At 30.8% G+C, this 23,195-nt stretch overlaps 4 protein-coding genes across 4 annotated transcripts; 2 read left to right on the top strand and 2 right to left on the bottom strand.

Moving 5' to 3' along the window:
• Positions 1-3,702: 3,702 nt before the first annotated feature.
• Positions 3,703-14,142, top strand: Bma-emb-4 (conserved hypothetical protein,hypothetical protein; the record flags this gene model as incomplete). The annotated part of the gene is made up of 34 exons (XM_043081604.1): positions 3,703-3,759; positions 4,113-4,246; positions 4,458-4,578; positions 4,718-4,852; positions 5,078-5,146; positions 5,282-5,465; positions 5,602-5,680; positions 6,021-6,192; positions 6,292-6,353; positions 6,607-6,690; positions 6,838-6,946; positions 7,240-7,360; positions 7,576-7,668; positions 7,891-8,015; positions 8,115-8,223; positions 8,705-8,875; positions 9,072-9,184; positions 9,310-9,479; positions 9,552-9,683; positions 9,866-10,016; positions 10,105-10,324; positions 10,585-10,679; positions 10,866-10,949; positions 11,081-11,215; positions 11,418-11,552; positions 11,672-11,824; positions 11,952-12,139; positions 12,235-12,406; positions 12,480-12,650; positions 12,892-12,977; positions 13,110-13,221; positions 13,340-13,402; positions 13,532-13,678; positions 13,972-14,142. 34 exons carry the CDS (start codon positions 3,703-3,705, stop codon positions 14,140-14,142), a joined length of 4,323 nt encoding a protein of 1,440 aa, XP_042937538.1.
• A 1,259-nt stretch (positions 14,143-15,401) lies between these two features.
• Positions 15,402-15,852, bottom strand: Bm10610 (Uncharacterized protein; the record flags this gene model as incomplete). Its single annotated transcript, XM_001895942.2, has 2 exons — positions 15,402-15,563; positions 15,769-15,852. The coding sequence occupies 2 exons, from the start codon at positions 15,850-15,852 to the stop codon at positions 15,402-15,404; spliced, it is 246 nt and encodes an 81-aa protein (XP_001895977.2).
• A 1,513-nt stretch (positions 15,853-17,365) lies between these two features.
• On the top strand, positions 17,366-17,831 carry Bm10609 (T-cell receptor beta chain ANA 11, putative; the record flags this gene model as incomplete). Its single annotated transcript, XM_001895941.2, has 2 exons — positions 17,366-17,449; positions 17,655-17,831. The coding sequence occupies 2 exons, from the start codon at positions 17,366-17,368 to the stop codon at positions 17,829-17,831; spliced, it is 261 nt and encodes an 86-aa protein (XP_001895976.2).
• Positions 17,832-20,113: 2,282 nt separating this feature from the next.
• On the bottom strand, positions 20,114-21,860 carry Bm10608 (Uncharacterized protein; the record flags this gene model as incomplete). The annotated part of the gene is made up of 4 exons (XM_043081603.1): positions 20,114-20,183; positions 20,435-20,567; positions 21,346-21,443; positions 21,724-21,860. 4 exons carry the CDS (start codon positions 21,858-21,860, stop codon positions 20,114-20,116), a joined length of 438 nt encoding a protein of 145 aa, XP_042937537.1.
• Positions 21,861-23,195: the final 1,335 nt, after the last annotated feature.

Here is a 23,195-nt window from a genome sequence, read left to right as displayed (position 1 = left end):
AAAATCGTTTAAAATGAAAATAGATTACATTTGAAATTTGAACGATAACATTTTATTCTTTGTTATTTTATAAAATAATAAATGTGTAAAGTTATATATATAGTAAAGTTATATATATATATATATATATGAGCAGTAATGATTGTAATGAATGGTAATATATTATTTGAGATGAGAAGAAGGAATTAATGGCATTGGATTATTATCATAAAATTTAATGGTTTATGGGAAATGTAAATGAATGGATGCAGAAATTTTCATTGAATATAATAAAATTTAAAATAATAGAAAATGAAAGAAATTGAGCATTGAAAAAAAACAAAAGAAAAAGAAAAAAATTCACTAAAAAAACGAAGTGGCAGTTTTTTTTTTTCTTTTTTTTTAAAACACCTTTAAACAAAGAGATAGTTTTTTTTTTTTTTTCTTAACATTTAATAATTTGTAAGTAAAAATATTATTATTCATAGTCTATGCAAGAGAAATAAGAAAAAGTTATTTCAATTGCTCATGATTTTAATGATTTAATTTTGTAAAGGATAAAGGATTTAATTTTAAAAAAATGCATAGTTTTAGAGTGCATTTGAAAAATTTTCAAATTTATTTTGAATTTTGATTTTTTTCCTGAAAAAAAGAAAAAAGAAATGAAACGAAAACAAAGTAAGTAAGTGTAAACAAGAAATGAAACAAGACAAATGATCATTTTTTTTAAGTTGAATAATAATAATTAAAAGAGAAAGAAAAGTAAAATATATTTCAAGGAAAATGGAATTGTTTAGAGAAAGAGAGAGAGAGAGAGAGGGAAAAAAAAAAGAAAATGCTAGGTAAAAATTAATTGCTCAACAAAGTTAATCTCTAGTTGGAATTTGAAAATTATAATTTTCATTTTATCTTTTTAATATATTCAAAAATAAATGGAATTTTATTTTTAAATTATTTAATAATAGATTTAATAATAGAAATGGACAATTTATTATCAATTTTACGCCTTCCTGACTAATCTCTTTAAAAATACTTTACATTTATTTTTAATAATCACATTGAGATAATAAAGCAGTGGTTGTGAAAATAAAAGGCTTAATTTTTGCTGAAGCGCAGATGTTAATCATTGCAATCATATCATTTGCATAAAGCGAAATTATAGTCTGTTTCGAGACTAACGTTTTGAGTGAAGTTAATTAAGCTTTTTTAGCTTGATGATTAATGAAATGATAAATGAAAAAGATTTGGATGCAAAAGAGAGGTATGAAATGCAGCCATACAAAAAAGCAAACAATAGTTATCGATAATATTTAAAATGATTTAGAGAAATTTATTGATAAAATTTTAAAACAAATTCTGATAAGTTTGATAATAACTTTTGTATTTTATTTACTCTAGCATATTTGAGTTATTTGAGAAATATTTGACAAGCATTTAATATGATTGATTTTTTCAGCAGAATTGAACATAAATCATCTAGAGAAAGGATATTATCGATGACAATTTCTTGACCATTATTAAAATTCAATAAGGATAAACAAAAAATGGGACAAATTCTTGTAATATTTTAGATTCAGCCAATAATGCTAAAATACAGAAAAAGATTTATGAAATAAAAATTAAAAAATTCCTGAAATTTTTAACTTAACCAAATAAAGAGATTCGCAAACTATTGTGCAAATAGATTTCCAAACAAGCGTTATTTTCTTTTTGAACTAATAATGCGATCCTATGTTTGTTATCGTTCAAAATTAATTGTACACTTCCATTCATACATTTCATCAAAGACAGATAATTGAAATTCAGTTAAACCTATTATCACTTTTTGTTTCCTGAAATTATACAAAAAAACATTTACATCTAATTGCACAGGTATAAAAGAATGGCACTACCGATTTACTTTAGTAATCACCAAATAAAGAGTGATAAGTAAATTATATATTTATTTTAAAAAATTCCTCAAAATTTTAGTTCCAGCAATGAAAATATCACTAAGGATTGTAAATTTATTCATATGTTCCACACGTAACGTTGATGATTTGAATATCTTGAAGTAAGACTTAAACATGAAGTAAGACTCAATCTTTTTCATTTAGCCATTTGTCCCACAATTTTTTCATGCAAAAAGTATTTATATTCAAGCAGTACGATTGTTCATTTAATTGATTGCTTGTTTTTATTGCAGTTATTACTATAAGTATCAGTTGCTAAAGATTTATAAGGTATAAATATTAGTGGATGTAATGATGATGCATCAAGATAATTTGTTATAAACATCGAATAACATTGCTAAAGTATTTTTACTTTATGCTAAAATAAGACTATTATTAGATTATCAAAAAGAATTCAAATTTGAAAATTAAATTTTAGCATGTAGAAATGAAAATTTGGTTCATGTTCGAATTTATTCATTTTCTCCCAATTAATCAACTGATTTTTTTTTCCTTTTTTTACGTGAAATTTTAATGACGATTCTGCACATGAGTTCTCGAATTCATAAAGTTTTTAGAGCTAACTTTGTATGATTTGAGAAAAGAATTCAAATGCAATTAATTTTAAAAAATCTATCTTACGTTCCTCATTCACTACAATCTTTTTCCATTAATTCAAATTATTTTCAAAAGTCGAAAAACAAGACAAAACCAAAGTTAAGTAAGTGTGAAAGTTGTTATAATTCGACAAAATATGAAGCAAGCATTTAATTTATAATTTTCGCCAAATATTCTTCTCTAAAATAGTGAATTTGTTGAAAAAAAAATTTGGCATTAACAAATTTATCTTCACAGTATTGAGATTTCTTAACTTTCAATTCCCTTTGCTTTTCAATTTAAGAGTTATACAAAAGTATGATTTAAGGTACCTTATTAATGCGTTTGAGAATATTATGAGTAGTGCGAAAATTTTTGAAAATTAAATTAAAATAAATGCTTCATAGAAGTCATAATAATAATGAATTGTTTGTTAAATGACTAACAAAAGTACACTGCAAAAAAGGTGAAATTATCTTTTCAAGAAATGTTACTCTAACAGAGCATAATAACATTCAAAACAGCTGCTACAACTCAGTTCATATCAAATTTCCCGCATCACTGGGATGTATTGTTGCATTCCGATCACATGAATACGGCCATGTTTGTTACTGTGAATTTCGGAGAGAAGCAGAAGACTGTCTAGTTATAGAAATAGTGTGAGGACAGTGAATGAGAAACATGGAGAAAGATAGGAAGAGTGTGGGAGTAAATGGATTAAGATAGAATGGAAAGACTGTGCGAACTGTGTGTTTGCTATTGATAGCAGTAATTGAGAGTAGTGAATGTCGAAGAAAAAAAGAAATCTTCGAAATGTAGAATTATCATGTAGTGTGATGAGGGTACAGTCATATTAATTTGCTCGGTCAGAAATGCAGGGGCAAAGAGTCATAAAATTTCCGATCGGGGGGTGCAGATGAGCGGGTTTCCTGGATAGCTGGTATTCATTGAGTTCTCTCGGGTTTAATGTCGCAGTCCGTAGGGATACGTACAAAGCAGATTTTAAAATATTATCGAGCTGTGAAATTTGTCAGTGAGGAAAGGATGAATGGATGATTGAGTTCTACTAAATTAAATATTCACAATCTCAAAGATACGTACAAAGCAATTTTTCAAATATTGTTGACGAAAAGCCACCTGAAATTAGTAATATTTTATAGGCATATGATATACTGACTTCATATGCAAAAAAAAAATGACAGTTGGAAGTGTTATGACAACAAAAGCTATCCAAGTGGATCCCCTGATGGAGGCAAGTTTGATTAATTAAGATTAAGTTAATTCTTAGTAATAGAATGTATCAGTTGTAGTTTTCTTTACATTAATGAGATAATGTCTCTCTGTTCTTAATTAAGGAACAAAGAGTCTTTCTTTTCTCCCTAATTCTCTGTTAATTTTGCTTGTTAGTTTTACGTGAAATATTATTAGTGGTAGTAGTAAGCCATGACTGATTATTTGTCTATAACGAATAATTCTGGCATATTGTGAATAATCAATAAACTAGACCGAACAAAAATTTAGCCAGTGATTTCTCTTATTACGGTAGGTGTTTTTTCCACACATTTCTCCACACAGTAATCTGATTTTTTTTTTGTTAAATTTTAGATAGCTCGACAATACTGGGCTCCATATTCGCTCCATAGTCGTCCATTTGATCCAAATTTAGTAGATGCGGTTTACAAAAATGAATTATTACAAAACCTTTTCATGCAAAAGAAAGTCGTCGTATTGGAATTCAGGTTCTTCTTACCTTTTAGTTAAAAATTGAGACGTATTCTTTAAGAATGTACGACTTTTCCTTGTCTTTAAAGAAAAACTCATGGTTTTGTCGTTGGTGTTTCCGGCACAAATCCCTGTTTTTTGCCTTCTTTTTTTCGTTCTGTTTTTTTGATTTTGCCATTTAAGATGAATTAAAGAAAAAAAGATGTCGACGTAAACCTTACGTTTCAGTCAGTATCTCGAGCGTTATCTCTGGCCAAATTTTATTGTAGAAGAGGCCAACAACAATTACGTTATGTCCGTCATAATTATGCTTAACGCAAAATTTCGAGAGAGGATTCCAGTTTGGCGTGTGAGTTATATTTTCGTTCTTTTTTTTTTTTTTCTTTTTTTCTTTTTATTTTGAGCCTTTGACTATCAGTTGTTGATAAATGACAGTGATACTAGTCTCCTTAACGTAATAATCTTATGTTTGAGGTGTAATATTTCAGTGCATCAGTGAACGTTCGAATCAGTTTCCGGTTTTTTTTCGACGAATATTGCATCTTGTATTGAACACTGAACAAGTTACATTATTGGAACGGTCCGAAATTATTACATTCTTGATTAATTGTTTCAATTCAGTGGCAAGTTTTTTTTTTTTTTTTTTTCTCCAATTATCTTATCTTTTGTCAGTAAGTTGTGCGTATTAACTTCATTAACGGTGCACTGGGTGGAATGTTTGATCAGTTCCATAATAATGTGGAATTTTTGTAAATCGCTGAGATATGATACAAGGCGTATAAGTGCTTCATTTCTAATTGCAAATGATACTTTAAATGAACACAGATATAAATGTGCTGGAATTGCAGGAAGTGGATTTGGTGAGAAAGGAGGTGATGAAAATAGTTTCACTTACAATGTGGTCCAATTTGCTTCCAGTTGGTTTTTAATTTTTACTTTGGTTTTCTAACTGTCTGTGAAGTGTTACTAACATCTTAGACTAATTCTTTAAAGTAATGAGTTTAAATATGGATTTAGTTAGTCTCAAAATTTAGAATCTATGTAATTTTCAGATTCAGAGAGAAGATCTCTTCCAAGCAAACCCAAAATTGCGGAAGATATGGAACAAATTTGAAACAATGGCAGCTTCAAAATCAGATGATGAAAAAGAATTGTTAACTTTTGAACGTACATTTATGTGGAATTTGTTGCAAATTTTCAAACAGACACTAGCAGATGTTGATGATGAATCAAACGGTTTGCTTCGTAACTTATTAATTTTTAAGGGTTTGTTTCGTAAAAGATTTGTTGGTAATTCATTGTATTTAAAGCATACAACACTTTTCAGTTTTCCTTCTTTTCTCTGTCTTCTTTAATTCTTCAATTTTTTCAGAAGTTGGAATTGATGGCATACATTTTCTAGAGCGTTGTTTGCAATTATTTATTGATTTAGAAGCTTTATTGACCACGAGGTATGTCACTTTTTAGTGTCCTTTGACATTTCAGAGGACTTTAAAATGTTTTGGTTTCCTCACCTCAAATCTTAAATTTCAGCTTCAACAATTTGACAGCTTTATATATTAAGCGGAACAGTTTGAAGGCCGATTCCGAGAAACATAAGAGAATATTAGATTGTTTTTTAATACTAAATCTTATTGTATATCAAAATGCTTATTTCGGAGAAACTTTTCTATCCATCAAAACCAGTTTCATATAAGCGAGTTATTAAAATCAATTGCTCTTATTCGAAACGAGCACTGTTTTGATTTAAAAATTTTTTAGCTGATCTTTAACCGTGTTCGTTTCTTACAGGCGTTTCTTTAATGCTATATTACATGCAAGCAACATATTGGTAAATTGTACCCTATCCTCGTTGATAACAGCAGAAGTTGGGAGTTTGTTTTGTCAGCTTGTCACAATGCTGAAGTTTTATTCACGTTTCGAGATCGACGATGTTACTGGTGAACCACTCACGCACAACCAAGTAAGTCATTCTTGCTATGAAAAGATTTATTACCAGCTATTTAAATGTTCCAATTGCTTATTAATATTGTTTTTCCTTACACTGAAATGATTATTTCAGATGTCTGAAATGCACTATAACCATGTTATCAAACTGCAGAAAGCTGCCTTCAAATATTTCAGGTTCTTTTAAATACTTTGATAATCGGGATTAACTAAAACTTCTGGTCCTTGAATACAAGAGTAGTCCCGAAACATAACAGAGTGTATGCTCAAATTATTAAGCAACTTAAAAGGCGCTACAGTTTAGTAACTTCCTGAATGCGTTGTACAGTTATACAAATTGCATGGGACCGATAAATTCATTGTTCATTGTAATGTATTGTATCCTTCAGTTTATTAATGCAATTACTGAATAAATCTTTCTTTATTTCAGGGAAAGTATGTCCGATTTTTATTTATTAAATGTCACTGCCGTTGACACAAGGAAAGCTTTGGTAAAACAATTCTCATCGATGAGGTGTATTTTTTGTTGTATTATTAGATTTGAAATATACACGGCTTAGTTTAAGATTCATAAGAATTAAAATATTATGTTTATTTTGAATGATTTTTCCTCTTCAGTTAAATATAATTTTCCTCAAACAATTAACAGTATCCTTTTCAGTGAATCGGAACTGTATAAATTTGCAGAATATCTGCATTTGGTACCTCCACAAGAATTCGACTTAGATGTTTCATCAAGTTACGAAAAGAATTATCTTATTGAAATGATTGTAAGTGTCTCTTCAATATAGTCATTTGATCCTTTTAATTATTTTGAATGGCAAATAAAATTTTCATTGACGGAAATTTAATACCAATAACTTCGTTCTTATACACGTCAGTTTGGGAATCTGATATTCTTATATTCAAGTCCATGTACCTATTAGTTGAAACTCGATGCTCTAGTTAATATGTGGTTTTAATTTTAAATGAGTATCTTTTGACTAAATTCTTCGTTAAATTTAAGTATAAATGTATATTTTGCTTCTGATTTCTAATTCCAGATAATTTTTGCAAATTTCAGACATCACGTTGTGAACGACGCATCAATCAGTTACAGCAACTCAATGAACAACCGCTTTATCCAACCGAAAAAGTTATTTGGGATGAAAATCTCGTTCCATACGATCAGTATAATGGTGAAGGTAGATTTTATTTTTTAAACTGTACAAATTTACTGTTGTGATTACAGAAATATTGGATTTAGAAATCAAAAATCTCTTAGTGATCCATTCGGAAATAAATCTCAATGTAATTTGCAGTTTTCAGAGTCCAATTTGAAGAGCGATACTCACTGAATGTTCTTTGTTTCTTCTTTAAAGTTAATTACTCGGTTATTCATTCTTTTTGCTCTTTTTAGGTGTGCTTGCACTGAATAAATTAAATATTCAGTTCTTGACATTCCACGATTACTTGCTTCGCAATTTCAATCTTTTTCAAATGGAATCAACATGTAAGTTATTACCTTAATTCTGTTTTTGGTTACGTTAAGCGTTAAATGTTACATCAAATGTTCATTTCAATGCATAATACTTCTTTTTGGACCTACCTTGATTTTTTTTTATCACTGTTGTAATGAAATTCGTCAGCAGTTTCAACTGTAATTTCATTAAACGTAGAAAATGAAATTCATGCATGCTTTTTTGGAACAAAATTTAAATACCATATGCTTCAGATGAAATTCGTCAAGATATTGAGGATGCAATATTTCGTTTGAAACCATGGGCACATGAATCTAATCCAAATGAAACTGTCTGGGGTGGATGGGCACGAATGGCTTTGCCATTAGTCGAATTCCAGGTTTTTTTTCTTTATTACATTATAATATTTGAAATCGATTTTTTCATTTCGATGCTTGTCGATTTACTTTCATCATTAGCTTCCATTTCATCATTTCAGATTGTTGAGGTTGGTAAACCTCTTATCGGTGAAAAAAGTCCAGCTGTTGTCAAGGCAGATTTGACGATCAGTTTACCAAAACGAGCAGATATTCGTGCGGAATGGGAAGGTTGACATTTTTATATTTATATGCTGAGGTGTTCAGTTAATAACGCAAAGAATATCATACTGAATGCCCGAATATGTTGTTGATCGTAATATTTTTTATATAGGTAGATTTGTTTACATATGTTTTAATGCTCGAGCTTATTACGTTACTAACTAATGTTGACTGGTGATCTGTGCTACTCGGAATTTTATCAGTAGATGAACTAAGTTGGATTGCGTGAAAAATGTGTCAATCCTGTGTTTCAGTTTGATGTATTCGATTACTTTGTTGTTAAGGAAGGCTTTTCATATAGACTCCATAATTTTTTAAACTTCTATATCTCACAGCAAACCTTTCTCATAGGGTTTGCTATGAGAAATAGAAGCATTCATATGTTTTCAGATGTTAGTATTTAATAGTAACAGTAATTGTTCTTCATTGTATTCTTGTTTCTTTTTTAGAACTGCTTTCCAAACAAACATCCGCTACAGAGTGTTTTTAGGTCTTCGAAAGCATGATGTTTGTTTTTTGATCTGTTGTCGATCGAAAGCTTCAGTTGGTACCAAATATAACATTACAAAACCATTCAAAGAGCAAATTGATGTTACATTGGTACGTGGATGTGAAATTGAAGGCATGCTTGATTCCGAAGGAAAAGTTATTGAGGAATATGGTATTAGTTTTGTTTACAATTGATTTTCGTTAATATTTATATATTGTCAAACAAAATTATACTTTCAAACTAAAAGCAGCTTTCAATCTCTGCATTCAGTTTTAAGCCTCATAGCAACTTTACGTTATTTTGATGAAAAACATATGCTCCGACATTTTTTGTGATATTTCGATAATGATATGTCAGTTGAATTTAGCTGCATATGAGAAAAAAACGGTACTAGAAGGACTTACGAGAAAGTTTCGAGTATGGCTTGATGAAAATCAATATCGCTTGGATACCGAAGGGCAACAAGAAGATGCGATAGATGTTTGCTTTAAATTTCCTTCTAAAATAAGGAATTTTATAAGTTAAAACTAGTCTGATAGTGATTTCTTTTAATTAAAAGAAGGATAAAGAAGCGTTACTACCGTAGATTGCGAGATTTATTTCAGAATATTTATTATTCGTTCAATTTACTCATTCGTCGTGATCCAAAAACCAACAATTTCAAAGCGGTGCTTGCAACAATCCGGCAGTTGCTGAATACAGAATTTGTAGTGCCGGATTGGTTACATGATCTCATTCTTGGTTACGGTGAACCAAATGCTGCCCACTATAAGTCGTAAATACTTCCTGATTTTCAATTTTAAAGTGTTACACGTTCTATATAAACTCAGTTACAAAATGCTTTCAGAATGAATACTGCAGTACCTACAGTGGATTTTTGCGATACTTTCTTATCTTATAAACACTTGATTTCGTCATTTCCAAATACGAAAATTACAGGAACAGTAACAACTGATGAAAATCTTGCTCCGCCTTTCAGGTTTACTTTCTACAGTTCAAAGAAATTATGATTTTAAAAAGTGGAATAGGGAAACTGATTCACCCTCTATCGAAAGATGTATTAGATCGGAGCTAACCTGCTATTTAATTTCACTTATTAGCTATCTGATATAAGTGTTAAATTTCTATTCTTAAACGATTTTATGAAAATGCGTGTTTTAGATTGACTTTCAAGGAATTGGAACCACAACATGATATTGAACCATCCGTTCGGGACACGTCGATTGTTGTGGAACCACATGTAATACCGTGTCGTGGACCTTATCCTCATGTTGAACCACGCAAAAATATTATACAGTTTACTCCAGCCCAGGTGTTTTCTTAGACTTCGTACTAGTTATTACTGCGTCTTGAGTTTTTTATTTTTTTATCCTTACTCAATAATGATGTTAATTTTTTAGGTAGAAGCTATCAAAGCAGGTATGCAGCCTGGTTTAACGATGGTTGTTGGTCCTCCAGGTACAGGTAAAACAGATGTGGCTGTTCAGATCATCTCTAATATCTATCATAATTGGCCTGAACAACGGACGCTAATTGTGACACATTCTAATCAAGCTCTTAATCAGCTTTTCGAGAAAATTATTCAATTGGATGTTGATGAGCGTCATTTACTTCGATTAGGTGCATTTTAATTGATAATTTCTTGTCATTTTTGATGAGTGTCATTTCCTTAGCTTTAATTGACAATTTTTTTATCAAATTGTTATGTAATTCTACAAAGTTATTCTCCCAGTAAAGCATCTTTCGTAATTATGAGTGCCCATTTTTTTAGATGAAATTCAAGTTCATTTATTATTATTAATTTTGAGATGATCTTTTTACGCACATTATTAAAACCCCCTTCCTGATATAGCTTGGTATCTTTTTCATATCTAGTTTAGGTCACGGTGAAGAAGCTTTGGAAACTGAAAAAGACTTCAGTAGATATGGTCGTGTAAATTATGTCTTGCAGAAACGGCTTGATCTCTTGAAAGAGGTAAATTATCTCAATTTTATTAAAATAAACAAATTAACCGAGTGGTTATATGAAGTAAAAAGTAGTTTAATGAAAGTGGCGCTTTTGAAAATTTTCGAAATTTTAGCCATTTTTTTCCCTAATTAAGTTTTATTTACATTGTGATTTCTCAACTGAATGTGTTTTGATACTACTTTGTCATGGTAGGTTGAAAAGTTGCAAGAAGCTCTCGGTGTTGGGGGTGACGTCTCATACACATGTGAAACTGCTGGATATTTCTTCCTTTATCAGGTTTTTGCTCTAATTTTTTAGAATCTTTTGTTTTGTATAATTCTGAATATCGCTTATTCCTCGAATTTTAGCTTACTTGGTGCTGTGCTGTCTCAAGCATGTAATTAATTATGTTAATGCATATCATTCAGGTATTCGCGCGTTGGGAAAAATTTGAAAGTGATGTTGCTCAATCAAAAACGAATCCAAATCCGAGTACGAAAGCAGTTGCCGAACACTTCCCCTTTACGAAATACTTTGCCGATGTCCCACCACCGTTGTTTAAGGTCAAAAATGCTTTTCATCCCTACTGAGAAGTTTTTTACCAACAGTTTTTTTTTTAATAAGATTCTTACTAACATATTTCACATGATGGATAAAATGTATTGGAATAATATCTCATATCAGTTTATAATTTCATCCTTTCCATTCACGTATTTCTCTGCTTAATTGCCACATATTGCCTTTTTTTTCACATAAAAATTTCAGGGTGTTTCTTTTGACGAAGACTGGGAAATTGCTCAAGGCTGCTGGCGGTATATTCGTGGTATTTTCACCCAACTGGAAGAATTTAGGTCTTTCGAATTGTTACGTTCAGGGAGGGATCGTACAGATTATCTTTTGGTTAGTTTTGAGATGATGTATTTATGCACACTTTTGGATTTTCATTTTGTATTTTTTATAGTGATGAAGCTGAATTCAACATTCAAAATTCCAGATTTTCAGTTTTTCAATTGTTTCAGGTAAAAGAAGCCAAAATTATTGCTATGACTTGTACTCATGCGGCTTTACGACGGAAAGATTTGGTAGAACTTGGATTTAGATATGACACCATTTTAATGGAAGAAGCTGCTCAAATTCTAGAAGTCGAAACATTTATTCCACTTCTACTTCAGGTAGATGAAAATGACAAAGTGTATTTTTATATTTCATATTGCCTTGTTCATTTCCATATTTCAATATGCGGGATTATTTTATTAAATCTTCCCCTGCTACCATCGCTATAATATTATGGATTTTCAGAACCCACAAGATGGTAGAAGTAGGTTAAAGCGGTGGATCATGATTGGCGATCATCATCAGCTGCCGCCAGTTGTTCAAAACATCGCTTTTCAAAAATATTCTAACATGGAACAGAGTCTGTTTGCGAGATTTGTTCGACTTGGTGTTCCACATGTCTTACTTGATCAGCAGGGTCGTGCCAGATCTGAGTATGTTTTGGGCACATATTCTTTGAATTAACAAAATATTTTTTAGCAAAATTTTTAAGATTACGAGCATAAAACTTTAACACGATAGCTTTCAGAATAGCAGATCTTTATAACTGGCGATATGAGAAGTTGGGTAATTTGCCGCATATTGAAGCCCTTCCGGAGTTCCAACGTGCAAATTCTGGATTTGCATTCAATTATCAACTTATCGATGTACCGGACTTTAATGGTATTGGTGAAACTACACCGAGTCCGTACTTTTATCAGGTTTATTATTTTTACAGTTTTCTGTTCTATTTTGGGAAAGTCTTCATTTTAAAGTAATTTTTTTTTTTTTCAGAATCTTGGTGAAGCAGAATATGCTGTAGCGCTCTTCACTTATATGCGTATTCTGGGTTACCCCGCAGAAAAGATATCAATTATAACAACCTATAATGGCCAAGCGTCACTGATACGTGATGTAGTACAGACAAGATGTGCCGAAAATCCGTTAATTGGAGTACCACACAAGGTTTGTTGTTATCAATCTTCAGAGTGTACCTTTTTTCAGATGGTTTATTTCGTATAATGATTCTCTCATGCTAAATTTATTCTATGCCTATACAATTATGCAGTTTCAGTTCTACATATATGGATCAGTGAGCTCTTTGACTGCTTTAGAACTTTTCTTATTTAATCTTGAAGTGCGTTGCTTTTCATGTTACATAACTCTTCATTGAACAGTTTTAATAATCGTTTGTATCATTTTCCAGATTTCAACGGTTGACAAATATCAGGGACAGCAGAATGATTATATTATCCTTTCGCTTGTAAGAACGCGAAATATTGGTCATCTAAGGTATGATTACAAATTAAGCTATTTTGTTATTGATTTTGATCCGTCCTAATATTGCCTGGGTAAAAAACACTTTAAAAAGTTGCTTTTTTCATGTTTTCCATTTTTAGCAAGCAAAAACTGGCACCTTTTCAGGGATGTTCGTCGTTTGATTGTAGCTCTTTCTCGAGCACGTTTGGGTCTTTATGTATTAGGACGAGTCAGTTTGTTCCAAAATTGCCTTGAGCTTGCAACTGCATTTGAACGGGTATTTTTATATTTTAAAGATGAAAATACTGCTTTATCATAAGTTTGTCTAATCTTCTAATTATTAGTCTTCATTTCTTTAAATCATTGTTATGATATTGAATATATTCCCATTTCAGTTACGCAAATATCCACAAAAATTGATGATAGTACCTCACGAGACATACTTAATGTGTCGAAAGGTAAAGTTTCTTTTTTTGCTATTCCTTCTTTTAAAGTAATATATCTTTTTTTCTCGTCACTACTTAAATTAATTTTAAGTCAAGATTTTGATAGATTTTTTTCTAAATAAAGTACCATTCTAATTTTAGAATGGTCAGCCTCCAACATCAGAACAAATTCAGATCCAAGATACGGTTCATATGAGTACATTCGTCCACCAATTCTACATGAGTAATATGGAGCAGATGAAAAAAAGTTATAAAGAGCATATGAAGGACTATTTCGAAGCTCGTCAAGTAACTGTTAATGAATTTTTTTTGGACTTCGAAATGATTTGATATCTTAACAGGCATTTAAGGAATATAATTTAAATTTATATAATTTATTGAAGAGATTTTGCTTTGCATATATTATCCCACTTTCCAGATTCTTAATAACCTTATAAATTTTTGTTTCCTTTAATGCTGCTATATCCTAATTTTTTATTTTTTCTCTAACCTATTTAAATCAGTGGCGGAATCAACTATCAGATTTCTCTCCCAGCAAAAATTTAATTAGCACTGGGTTTTTTAACAGCTTTTATTTTTAGGCTGCAATTAATGCTCGTTTGGAGGCTGAAGCGGCTGCAAAAGCTGCTGAGGAAGCAAAAACTGAAAAAGAAAAAGGAGTACCAGAACCGGTGGCAATGGAAGTGGAAGCTGACATAGCTTTCGAAAGTATGGACTTCGAAAAACAAGATCCAGAAAAGCTAGGAAAGTAGGGATGTGTACTGTACTGCATTAGTTTTGCATGTGTCACTAAAAGGATCTCTTTGTATAATCAAAAAGAGGAAGTGAACAAGTGAAGAATTATTTTATGGTAGAATTTTTTAAACTTATTTCTTAAAAAAGTGTTTTGTTAGAAATTTCTGCGTGAAAATATTAATTTTGGAAAAGTTGTTGTTGTTCATTTTCGTTTTTTCTTAGACATATAATTTTGTAATATTTTACCTTGAAATCTTCAAATGTAATCCAAAAGTGCTGAAAAAGTAAAGAAGTTAGTTGGATATATTATATTGTAATATTCTAATCGAAGTGGCAGATCTTCAGGGAATGTAAATTTTCGGCATACTTAATAGAAATGTTAACCCAAATTCTCCTATTCTAGGGATTATTCTTTATCTTAAAAAGGTTTTCACTTAATTAAGGTTTATTAGAAAGTTTGACGAAGAAATTAATACTAATCAAAATTTCTCCTATTAGTTACATATAGAAGGTATATGATGTCATGTATTTGAACTGACAAGTAACTATTTTAGATAAGCACAGCATGACATGAGTATAGTTTAGCAAGATTTCGGTCTAATCAGTAGTGATTGCTACTATTAATGAATAACCAAATAAGGCAAGTTTTCTTTTTTTGTGACAAAATTATTAATAATTGTACACAAAAATATGGCTATCACTGGAAGTTTGCATAAAATGCTTTAATTAATAAAATTGTAAGATTTGAATTACATCAGCTCTGTTAAATTTCTTCGAAATTTCTTCACATCTTCAGCAGAGAAGGAAAGAGAAATCAGACATTTTTAGTCGCACACTTTTCGAATTATAATAGGGTTATATATATTAAATACGTTTTCAATCTTCAACATATCTGCTTGTTGATTCATCTTAGTGCAAAGTGAGAAGTGAGAAGTTTTTTTATATTAACGACATTTTTATTTTACAAGTAATTTTCTTATATGTTAGCATAGCGTAAAATCAGTAAAAAATGAAGGGAAATGTGTTCGTTTTAAAGTAAATATTTTGTTTCGTCTTTGCTGTATTTAAAGTTATGAGTTAGAGCATACAAACTGCAGAAAAGGAAGGAAGGGAGTTGATAAACTGGAATGAGTGGAAGGATTGATGATCAATAAATGATTTATTTTTATAAATCTCCTATTCTAGGGATTATTCTTGATATTGAAATTACGCCTTCCATCAAGCCAAATTTTTTTTTTTGATGAGAAATTTCATCAAATTTGTGATGACAAATCAATCACACACGCATTGGTTGAGCATGGAACTGAACTTTTTTACGAATCACAGCAGCAGTTTGTGCAATTCCTTGGTTTTCAGCATCTCGTCCAAGTACAATCAGCGGATTTTGAAGTTTCACTTCTTTCCCTTCAATAATGTGATAGCCAATATGAAGTAAAGCCTGGAAAAGAAAAATATTCAATTGCTTACTTTATTCTACTTAAGTTGTAAGTGTTTAAGTCATGAGTGTAAATGTCCCATTATAGCTTTTTTTTTTTTTTTTTTTTTTCAAAGATACAAATTCTGGTAGTGAGATAGTATAGATTTAATACAACTTTGAATGTAACTTATACTCTTGAACTCATTTATTTGGAAAAAAGGAACACTTTTTTGTTTTCCCATTTTAAGCTACCAATTCGTTGTCTTGCAAGTATACCAGTTGACTCTAAAGTCCCCTGTAATTCAATCATTGCCCATTCCGCGATGCCATCTCTGAAAAAAAAAAGTTCTATTCTTGTTCCATTCATCTTTTATCTGTTTATTCTATTATAATTACTTTAGTCAACGTAAAAAAAATTTGTACTATCACATTATTGGTGTAAAAAGATTTATTTTTGCTCATTATGCTTTAGCGGGAAATAAGTCATACAAAGTTCTGGATATTTGATCTAGTCAGTTTTTGATATCGTTCATTGTTTGCTGTCAGTATTGCAAACATGCTCCCTTGGAGAACGGTGAGCTGAGTTTTCCGCTCCCCTCTCCTCCTTCTCTCCCCTTTCTCCCCTCTTCTTCCCTCCCTCTCCTGTCTTCTTACTCCTGCTTCTCCCTCTTCTCCTCACCCTCCCTCCTGTCCTCTTACTCCTCCTACATCGCCTCTTCCTCTTTCCTTCTTCTCATCCCTCCCCTCTTCTCCTCTTTCTTGCCTCTCTGTCTCTTCTCTCTCCCTCCTCGTCTCTCACTCTTTCCTCTCCCTCTTTGCCTTCTCTCCCTTCTCTTTCTTCGCTACTCCCCTTTTGTCTTCTCTCTCCTGTCTCTCTAAAATCTCTCTATCTGTACCCTCTCCCTTTTCTACCGTCCCTGCCTCCTGTCCTCTTTCCTTCTTCTTTCTCTTCTTCCTCTCTCTTGTTCCCTCTGTCTCTTCACTTTTCTCTTCTCACTCCCTCCTCGTCTCTCACTCCTCTTCTTCCCTTCCTCCCTCCTGTCCTCTCTCCCTCCTCGTCTCACTCCCTCTTCTCCCCTCTCCCTCCTGTCCTTTTACTCCTCTACGTCGCCCTCTTATCCTTCCTCTTCCCCTCCCCTCCTTTCTCCGCTCTCTCCTGCCCTCTTACTCCCGCCTCTCCTCTCCTACAAGGGAGAAGAGGAAGAGGAGGAAGAGAGGACAGGAAGCATGGAGGATAGAAAAGAGAGAGGGGACAGATAGAGAGACAGGAGGGAGAGGACAAAAGGGGAATAGCGAAGAAAGAGAAGGGAGAGAAGGCAAAGAGGGAGAGGAAAGAGTTAGAGACGAGGAGGGAGAGAGAAGAGACAGAGAGGCAAGAAAGAGGAGAAGAGGGGAGGGATGAGAAGAAGGAAAGAGGAAGAGGCGATGTAGGAGGAGTAAGAGGACAGGAGGGAGGGTGAGGAGAAGAGGGAGAGGCGGGAGTAAGAAGAAGGAGAGGGAGGGAAGAAGAGGGGAGAAAGGGGAGAGAAGGAGGAGAGGGGAGCGGAAAACTCAGCTCACCGTTCTCCAAGGGAGCATGTTTGCAATACTGACAGCAAACAATGAACGATATCAAAAACTGACTAGATCAAATATCCAGAACTTTGTATGACTTATTTCCCGCTAAAGCATAATGAGCAAAAATAAATCTTTTTACACCAATAATGTGATAGTACAAATTTTTTTTACGTTGACTAAAGTAATTATAATAGAATAAACAGATAAAAGATGAATGGAACAAGAATAGAACTTTTTTTTTCAGAGATGGCATCGCGGAATGGGCAATGATTGAATTACAGGGGACTTTAGAGTCAGCTGGTATACTTGTAAGACAACGAATTGGTAGCTTAAAATGGGAAAACAAAAAAGTGTTCCTTTTTTCCAAATAAATGAGTTCAAGAGTATAAGTTACATTCAAAGTTGTATTAAATCTATACTATCTCACTACCAGAATTTGTATCTTTGAAAAAAAAAAAAAAAAAAAAAAGCTATAATGGGACATTTACACTCATGACTTAAACACTTACAACTTAAGTAGAATAAAGTAAGCAATTGAATATTTTTCTTTTCCAGGCTTTACTTCATATTGGCTATCACATTATTGAAGGGAAAGAAGTGAAACTTCAAAATCCGCTGATTGTACTTGGACGAGATGCTGAAAACCAAGGAATTGCACAAACTGCTGCTGTGATTCGTAAAAAAGTTCAGTTCCAATGCTTGACCAATGCGTGTGTGGTTGATTTGTCATGATTTTGTACCTAAATGTATATGTCTTTGCCTAGCAATTTCTTTACTTTATCTATAGCAATTTCAAGATATATTTCTCAAGAGATACAATTTCTCATAAATAATCGAACAGGTCCTATAAAGCGACAGTCATAACCTCAACTCGAAATTTTATGAGCTTTGGTCGCATCTCTCCAGCAGAGTATTTCAGTATGTCGGTTTACACATGTATTATATATATATATATATATATATATATATATATCATGGAGTCTGAGAGTTAGGTTATCAAATTTAGTTTGTACAGACCATAAAGACTGAAATGGGATTATAATTTAGAAAGGGTATTCTCTACTTGATGTTTTCTTGACTTTCTTCTATATTTGGTTTCTCTGCTGCACCAAACTTCCTCAGTATATAATAAAGTGAAATCACACATAAATTTTTGCCTACCTTTTATACAGACTGTAAAAAAATCATACATAAAATATACTTTTTGAGACATTCGATTAAAAAATGTCTTTCAAAATATTCTTGTCGATGATAACGAAAATTGTTTCAAACTTAGACGGCAAGCATATTGTTAATTAACACATTTTTTGGCCGACTGGATCTCAACCCGCATACTATCCCAAAAAATATATAAACTTTATGTAGGAGAATGAGAGAATCCTATTTACGGAAATACAACGCTTAAACCTGGAAAGCCAGAACGAAAGCAATAGATCAGGACTGCTTTGTTACAGTGATATCTTCGACATATCATTACTGTTTTTAGAACAAAATAAAATATGACATAGAAATTGCAAAACCTGACAAGATTTGTACAAAATTTATTTTAGTTCACCACTTGCTAACTTTTTATATCTAGCAGATAATACCAACGCATTATTCGCCTGCTTTACCTGTTAAAGATGTTTGTAATCGATTTAAAACATGGCGGTAGCTACCAGCAATGGTAGGATCCCTTACCATTAACACATTTTCGATATACCTGTAAAAGTTTGCAAAAAATCAAATAGTAACTATGGAATTGGCAAATCAGTACTGTGAAAAACATTCGAGCTCAAAATCTTTTTTTTTTTTGTTTCTGAAAAATTTGAAAAAAATAATGAATATAAATTGATGTTGACGACAACACTTTTCCACTGTTTGTTTAAAAAAAAAAAAATCAGAAATAGTGAAAAGTTATTTTTTGAAAATTGAATTCTTGAGAATTTAAAACTAAAATAAAAAAGGACAATGAAAATTTTCACAAAAATTATTATATAAAATTGTTGTCACGTTGTTAGAATAAACATTTTATAATTTGGTTGAAGATAATTTATAATTTTGTTTTAGTTTAAAAAAGAATTGAAAAGTAATTGAGAAAAAAATTATAAATTCATAATTATTTTATTTACTGTCACATTATTGCCTTTCTTCTCTTTTAATCAATACTTCACAAATTTGAATACACATATGTTTGTAATGAATTAATAGAATAGAGGAAGAAAAAACTGAAAAATATTTAGCTAAGAATTTAGAGTGTCGTTTTTATTTGCTTTAAAAATTTCGTCTTTCCTAATTTCATTTTTGTTTCAGTTTAAAATATGCAAATGACGTAATTATTTCGGATATATATATATATATATATATACGGTACAAAATGCTTTTCGTTTATTGTTACATAAAATTATTTCATACTTATACAGTACTTACTGGATGACCCTTCAAGAATTGTGTTAATTTGGTTAGAAGAAGCAGAAAATCATCAAGTAATTGATGAAATGCGTGGGAAAATCGATGAACGGACATGTGATCACTATAAAAAAGAAACAATTGTTAGAAGTATAATAAAATTAATTTTAGTATATATACATATAATAATGATAATTATATATGATAGTGATAGATAGTTAAATGGTCAAACGCTAATTGGTTCCTTCAAAAAAAAAAAAAAAAAAAATTGTAATTCTAATAATTTGAAAGGTAAACATTACTTAGCAAAGGGAAGATTTAAACGATCAAAACAAAAAACGTTTCATTATTATTAATATCAATATTGAATATAAATTATTTATATCACAAATTTGTTTTTTTGTTATTGATGGCATATTATTCTTCCTTCATTATTTAAATTTCCTTTTTCTAAATACTCTCTTGTATCCTCCCAAATTTTAATGAATAATGGGTTTTTTTCAGTAAAATATTCTATTTCAAATTAAAAATTTGCTATAAATATTTTTCGATTTGATAGAAATATTTCTGACAATCAATTAGTATAAAATGGATTCTATTTCGCTTTGATCAAGTTCGCAAATATTTTATATATCTGGGCACATCGGGATATCATCACGTCTTTCGGAAGCTGGACCCTGGATGGCAAATTCACTACTGTAAATGAGAATGGGTTATTTAATAATCGAAAATATTATAACCCAATTTTCACAATTCAACAGATAAGAAGTAATTTTTATCAATTAGATACCATTTTTCACTAAATATTTTTAAAAATTGGTTTCATTTTTTAAGATAAGAGTTAACTTATAAATTGACTTTTTCCACCATTAATAATATTGAAAAATTCTCATTACTTAAAACAATATGATTCCTATTGATTCGTTTATCACATTTTAAGAATTAACTTTGAAATGGATGAACTATGACGCTTGCTGCTTTTCCGCCAATGTCGTTGTCGTTTGCGATAATTTCGATGGGACCGTTTTGGTACTATCGACGTTTCATGACCCGTCGATTTTGTTGAATTCTCTTGCGCAGCTCAAAATTCAAATAGCTTAATTTTAAATTGGATCGATCAAGGATGAATGAAATCTATCGTATCGCTCATACATACATATATCATCTTTGTAGATGTTATAAACTTCAATAAGCAATGTTAACTCATTTAATTAATAAATAATTTTGAAGTAAAAGTATAAGATGCATTTAAAACTTCTATTATTATGTTTTTCTATGCTAATGTATAATTCAACTGATTTTGAAGAAGATTAAGCGTTCCTTAGTAAATTTTTTCCATCATATTGAACTGAAATAATTTACAGAAACCTAAAATCCAATTACATTACATAACATACTAATATTACTATGAGTATTATTAAGCTTGTAATAACAATCTCTAAATAATTCATATTTCATTCTGATTTGAGTAACTTGAAGAAGAATAGATACCAAAATGTAAACAAAAGGTCAAATGTTAAGGATATCACAACAATATGCTTGATATTCTGTTTCATATACGATAACTATCCTTAAAATGTTACTTTTCTTTACTTAAAATTATTGCGCAGTAAAAAATGGAAATAAAATTCAATAATTTTAATAAATAAATAATTTTCCTTTCTTGTTATTAGCATAAATGGTCAACTATACAGTGAAAAAGAAGGATTTGTCCTGTAAAAGCTGATAAGATATACATAATCATGAGGATGAATGATCTGTTAGCAATGGTTAAATGTCTCAGGAAGAAATGTCACACAATACTGTGTCACCAAATAATATAAATTTGCTTATTTAAAGTATAATAGGAAAGAATTACTGCTTGTCGTTTGCGATTGTATTGTACCATTCGGTAATTTAGCATTCGAGATTGACGAATCAGTTATGACATTACTAGTTTCCGTTTTCTCGGGCGGTCTGGAAAACGTATATTAGCTATTTTATTTTGTAATTCATCTAACTTGATTATGCAAGAGTTTGTTAGTTTCAATTTTTTTTTTCTTTCCTGATAAATTTTTCGAATGGAATATGAATTACATTGATGATACTGAAGTATGAGATGCTATATATGATAAAATTATGTCTTATAAGTAATGGTGATTGATTCATTCAATAATATACTACGTATTCCGTAAAATTTTTACGTAAAATTATAAAATGCTAAATTAAATTGAAGATAGCATCAAATGAAACGAACAGAATTTCATTAGGTATTGGCATATCACTAATGTCCTCGATAGATGGACAGTTTGGTATATCATCCCTACGATCTTTATGCTTCCTGAAGAAAAGTGAGATATTGATTATCTCATTCCCGATCGACTGATAAAACATTCTATGTCGTAAAGTACGGTGAAGAAATTAGGAAAAACAAAAGAATTTTATAACTTTACATTATCCATCGTTGTTTTAAAGTTCTAATTTCTTTTCGTTTAAAACGATCCGACGACATAATTATTGAATCTAAAATTGAATGATTCAAATATTTCGATAGTCAGATATTTACGACCGTTTAATTGTATACGTAACGTAGCATCAAATATTCCTTACGTGGACTCAATTACGAAATGAAAGAAATATCTCTGATTGCATCATTTAATCACGCTATTAAAGTTACACTATGCGCTATTCGAAACGCTTATATTCCAGGTCAAACAGGCTAAAGGCTAAAACGCAATGTTCTTTTTCCGCAATTGTAATGAAACTTCGAAAGAAAAGTTACACGTCTATGTTAATAACATATTCGTAGAGAGCTATTTTGTGTTTTAGCCTTTATCGAGTCAAAAATTCAATATTATAACGAAACAAACAAATAAATAGGATACTTCTGGAAAAAATGATGAAAAAAAGATGAAAACAGAACAACAATATTATTCTAATAATATCAAAATAAAGTACGTCAAAATTTTCCGTCTTACGTTCACATCCAATTTCCTGTTCCAGTGTTATCACCAGAGCTTAACGGATACCAAACCGTTAAGCTTCTAACAGTACTGACAAATAAATTTCAATTAAAAAATTTTTACCGTTTAAAATGAATTCTAAAATTCAACCATTTTTATAATCACACAAAGAATTGTATCAACGTTATTATCATTAATAGATTAGCTAAACTTACTCACTTGGTTTCTCACAGCATCACTGCATAAGGCAAAAAAAAAGTTTGCACTTCAAATTATCATATTTTCCAACTGCCAAAGTTTTAAATTGTTAAAATTGTATAAATCAACAGTGTTTTTTAATTAGGGAATTTTAATTCCACAATTATTTTCATACAATTTAACTTAGAGATGAAACAATGTTTTAACGTTGCACACGTATACCATACAAATTAGCCCAGAAAAGAAAATTATTTTTTGATAAAACGCTAACATATAAGTGAATAATAAAGATGTTTTCACGTTAGATTACATTAAATAAATAATTGCAAAGTTTTTGCTTATTTCAATGTTTTATAATATTATCAAATAGCATAAGTAATAAGCTAAATTTAATACTATTAAGTATCATTTTAAACAATAATTGTCAAATGATTTAGGTTAAAATATTTTATTATTACTATTAGTATTATTACAATTGTAACAGTGAAGAAATCTCTGAAAATTCCAAACCTCTTCTCTCCTCATTTTATGCAAATTTTTGTTTCTTCTCTTTTTTTTTGCACACATA

This window comes from Brugia malayi (genome assembly GCF_000002995.4).
Source record: "Brugia malayi strain FR3 genome assembly, contig: Bm_v4_Chr4_scaffold_001, whole genome shotgun sequence".
Classification (NCBI taxonomy): Eukaryota; Metazoa; Nematoda; class Chromadorea; order Rhabditida; family Onchocercidae; genus Brugia; species Brugia malayi.
The sequence above is the reverse complement of the archived record's forward strand: the minus strand, read 5'-3'. Positions and strand labels throughout refer to the sequence as shown.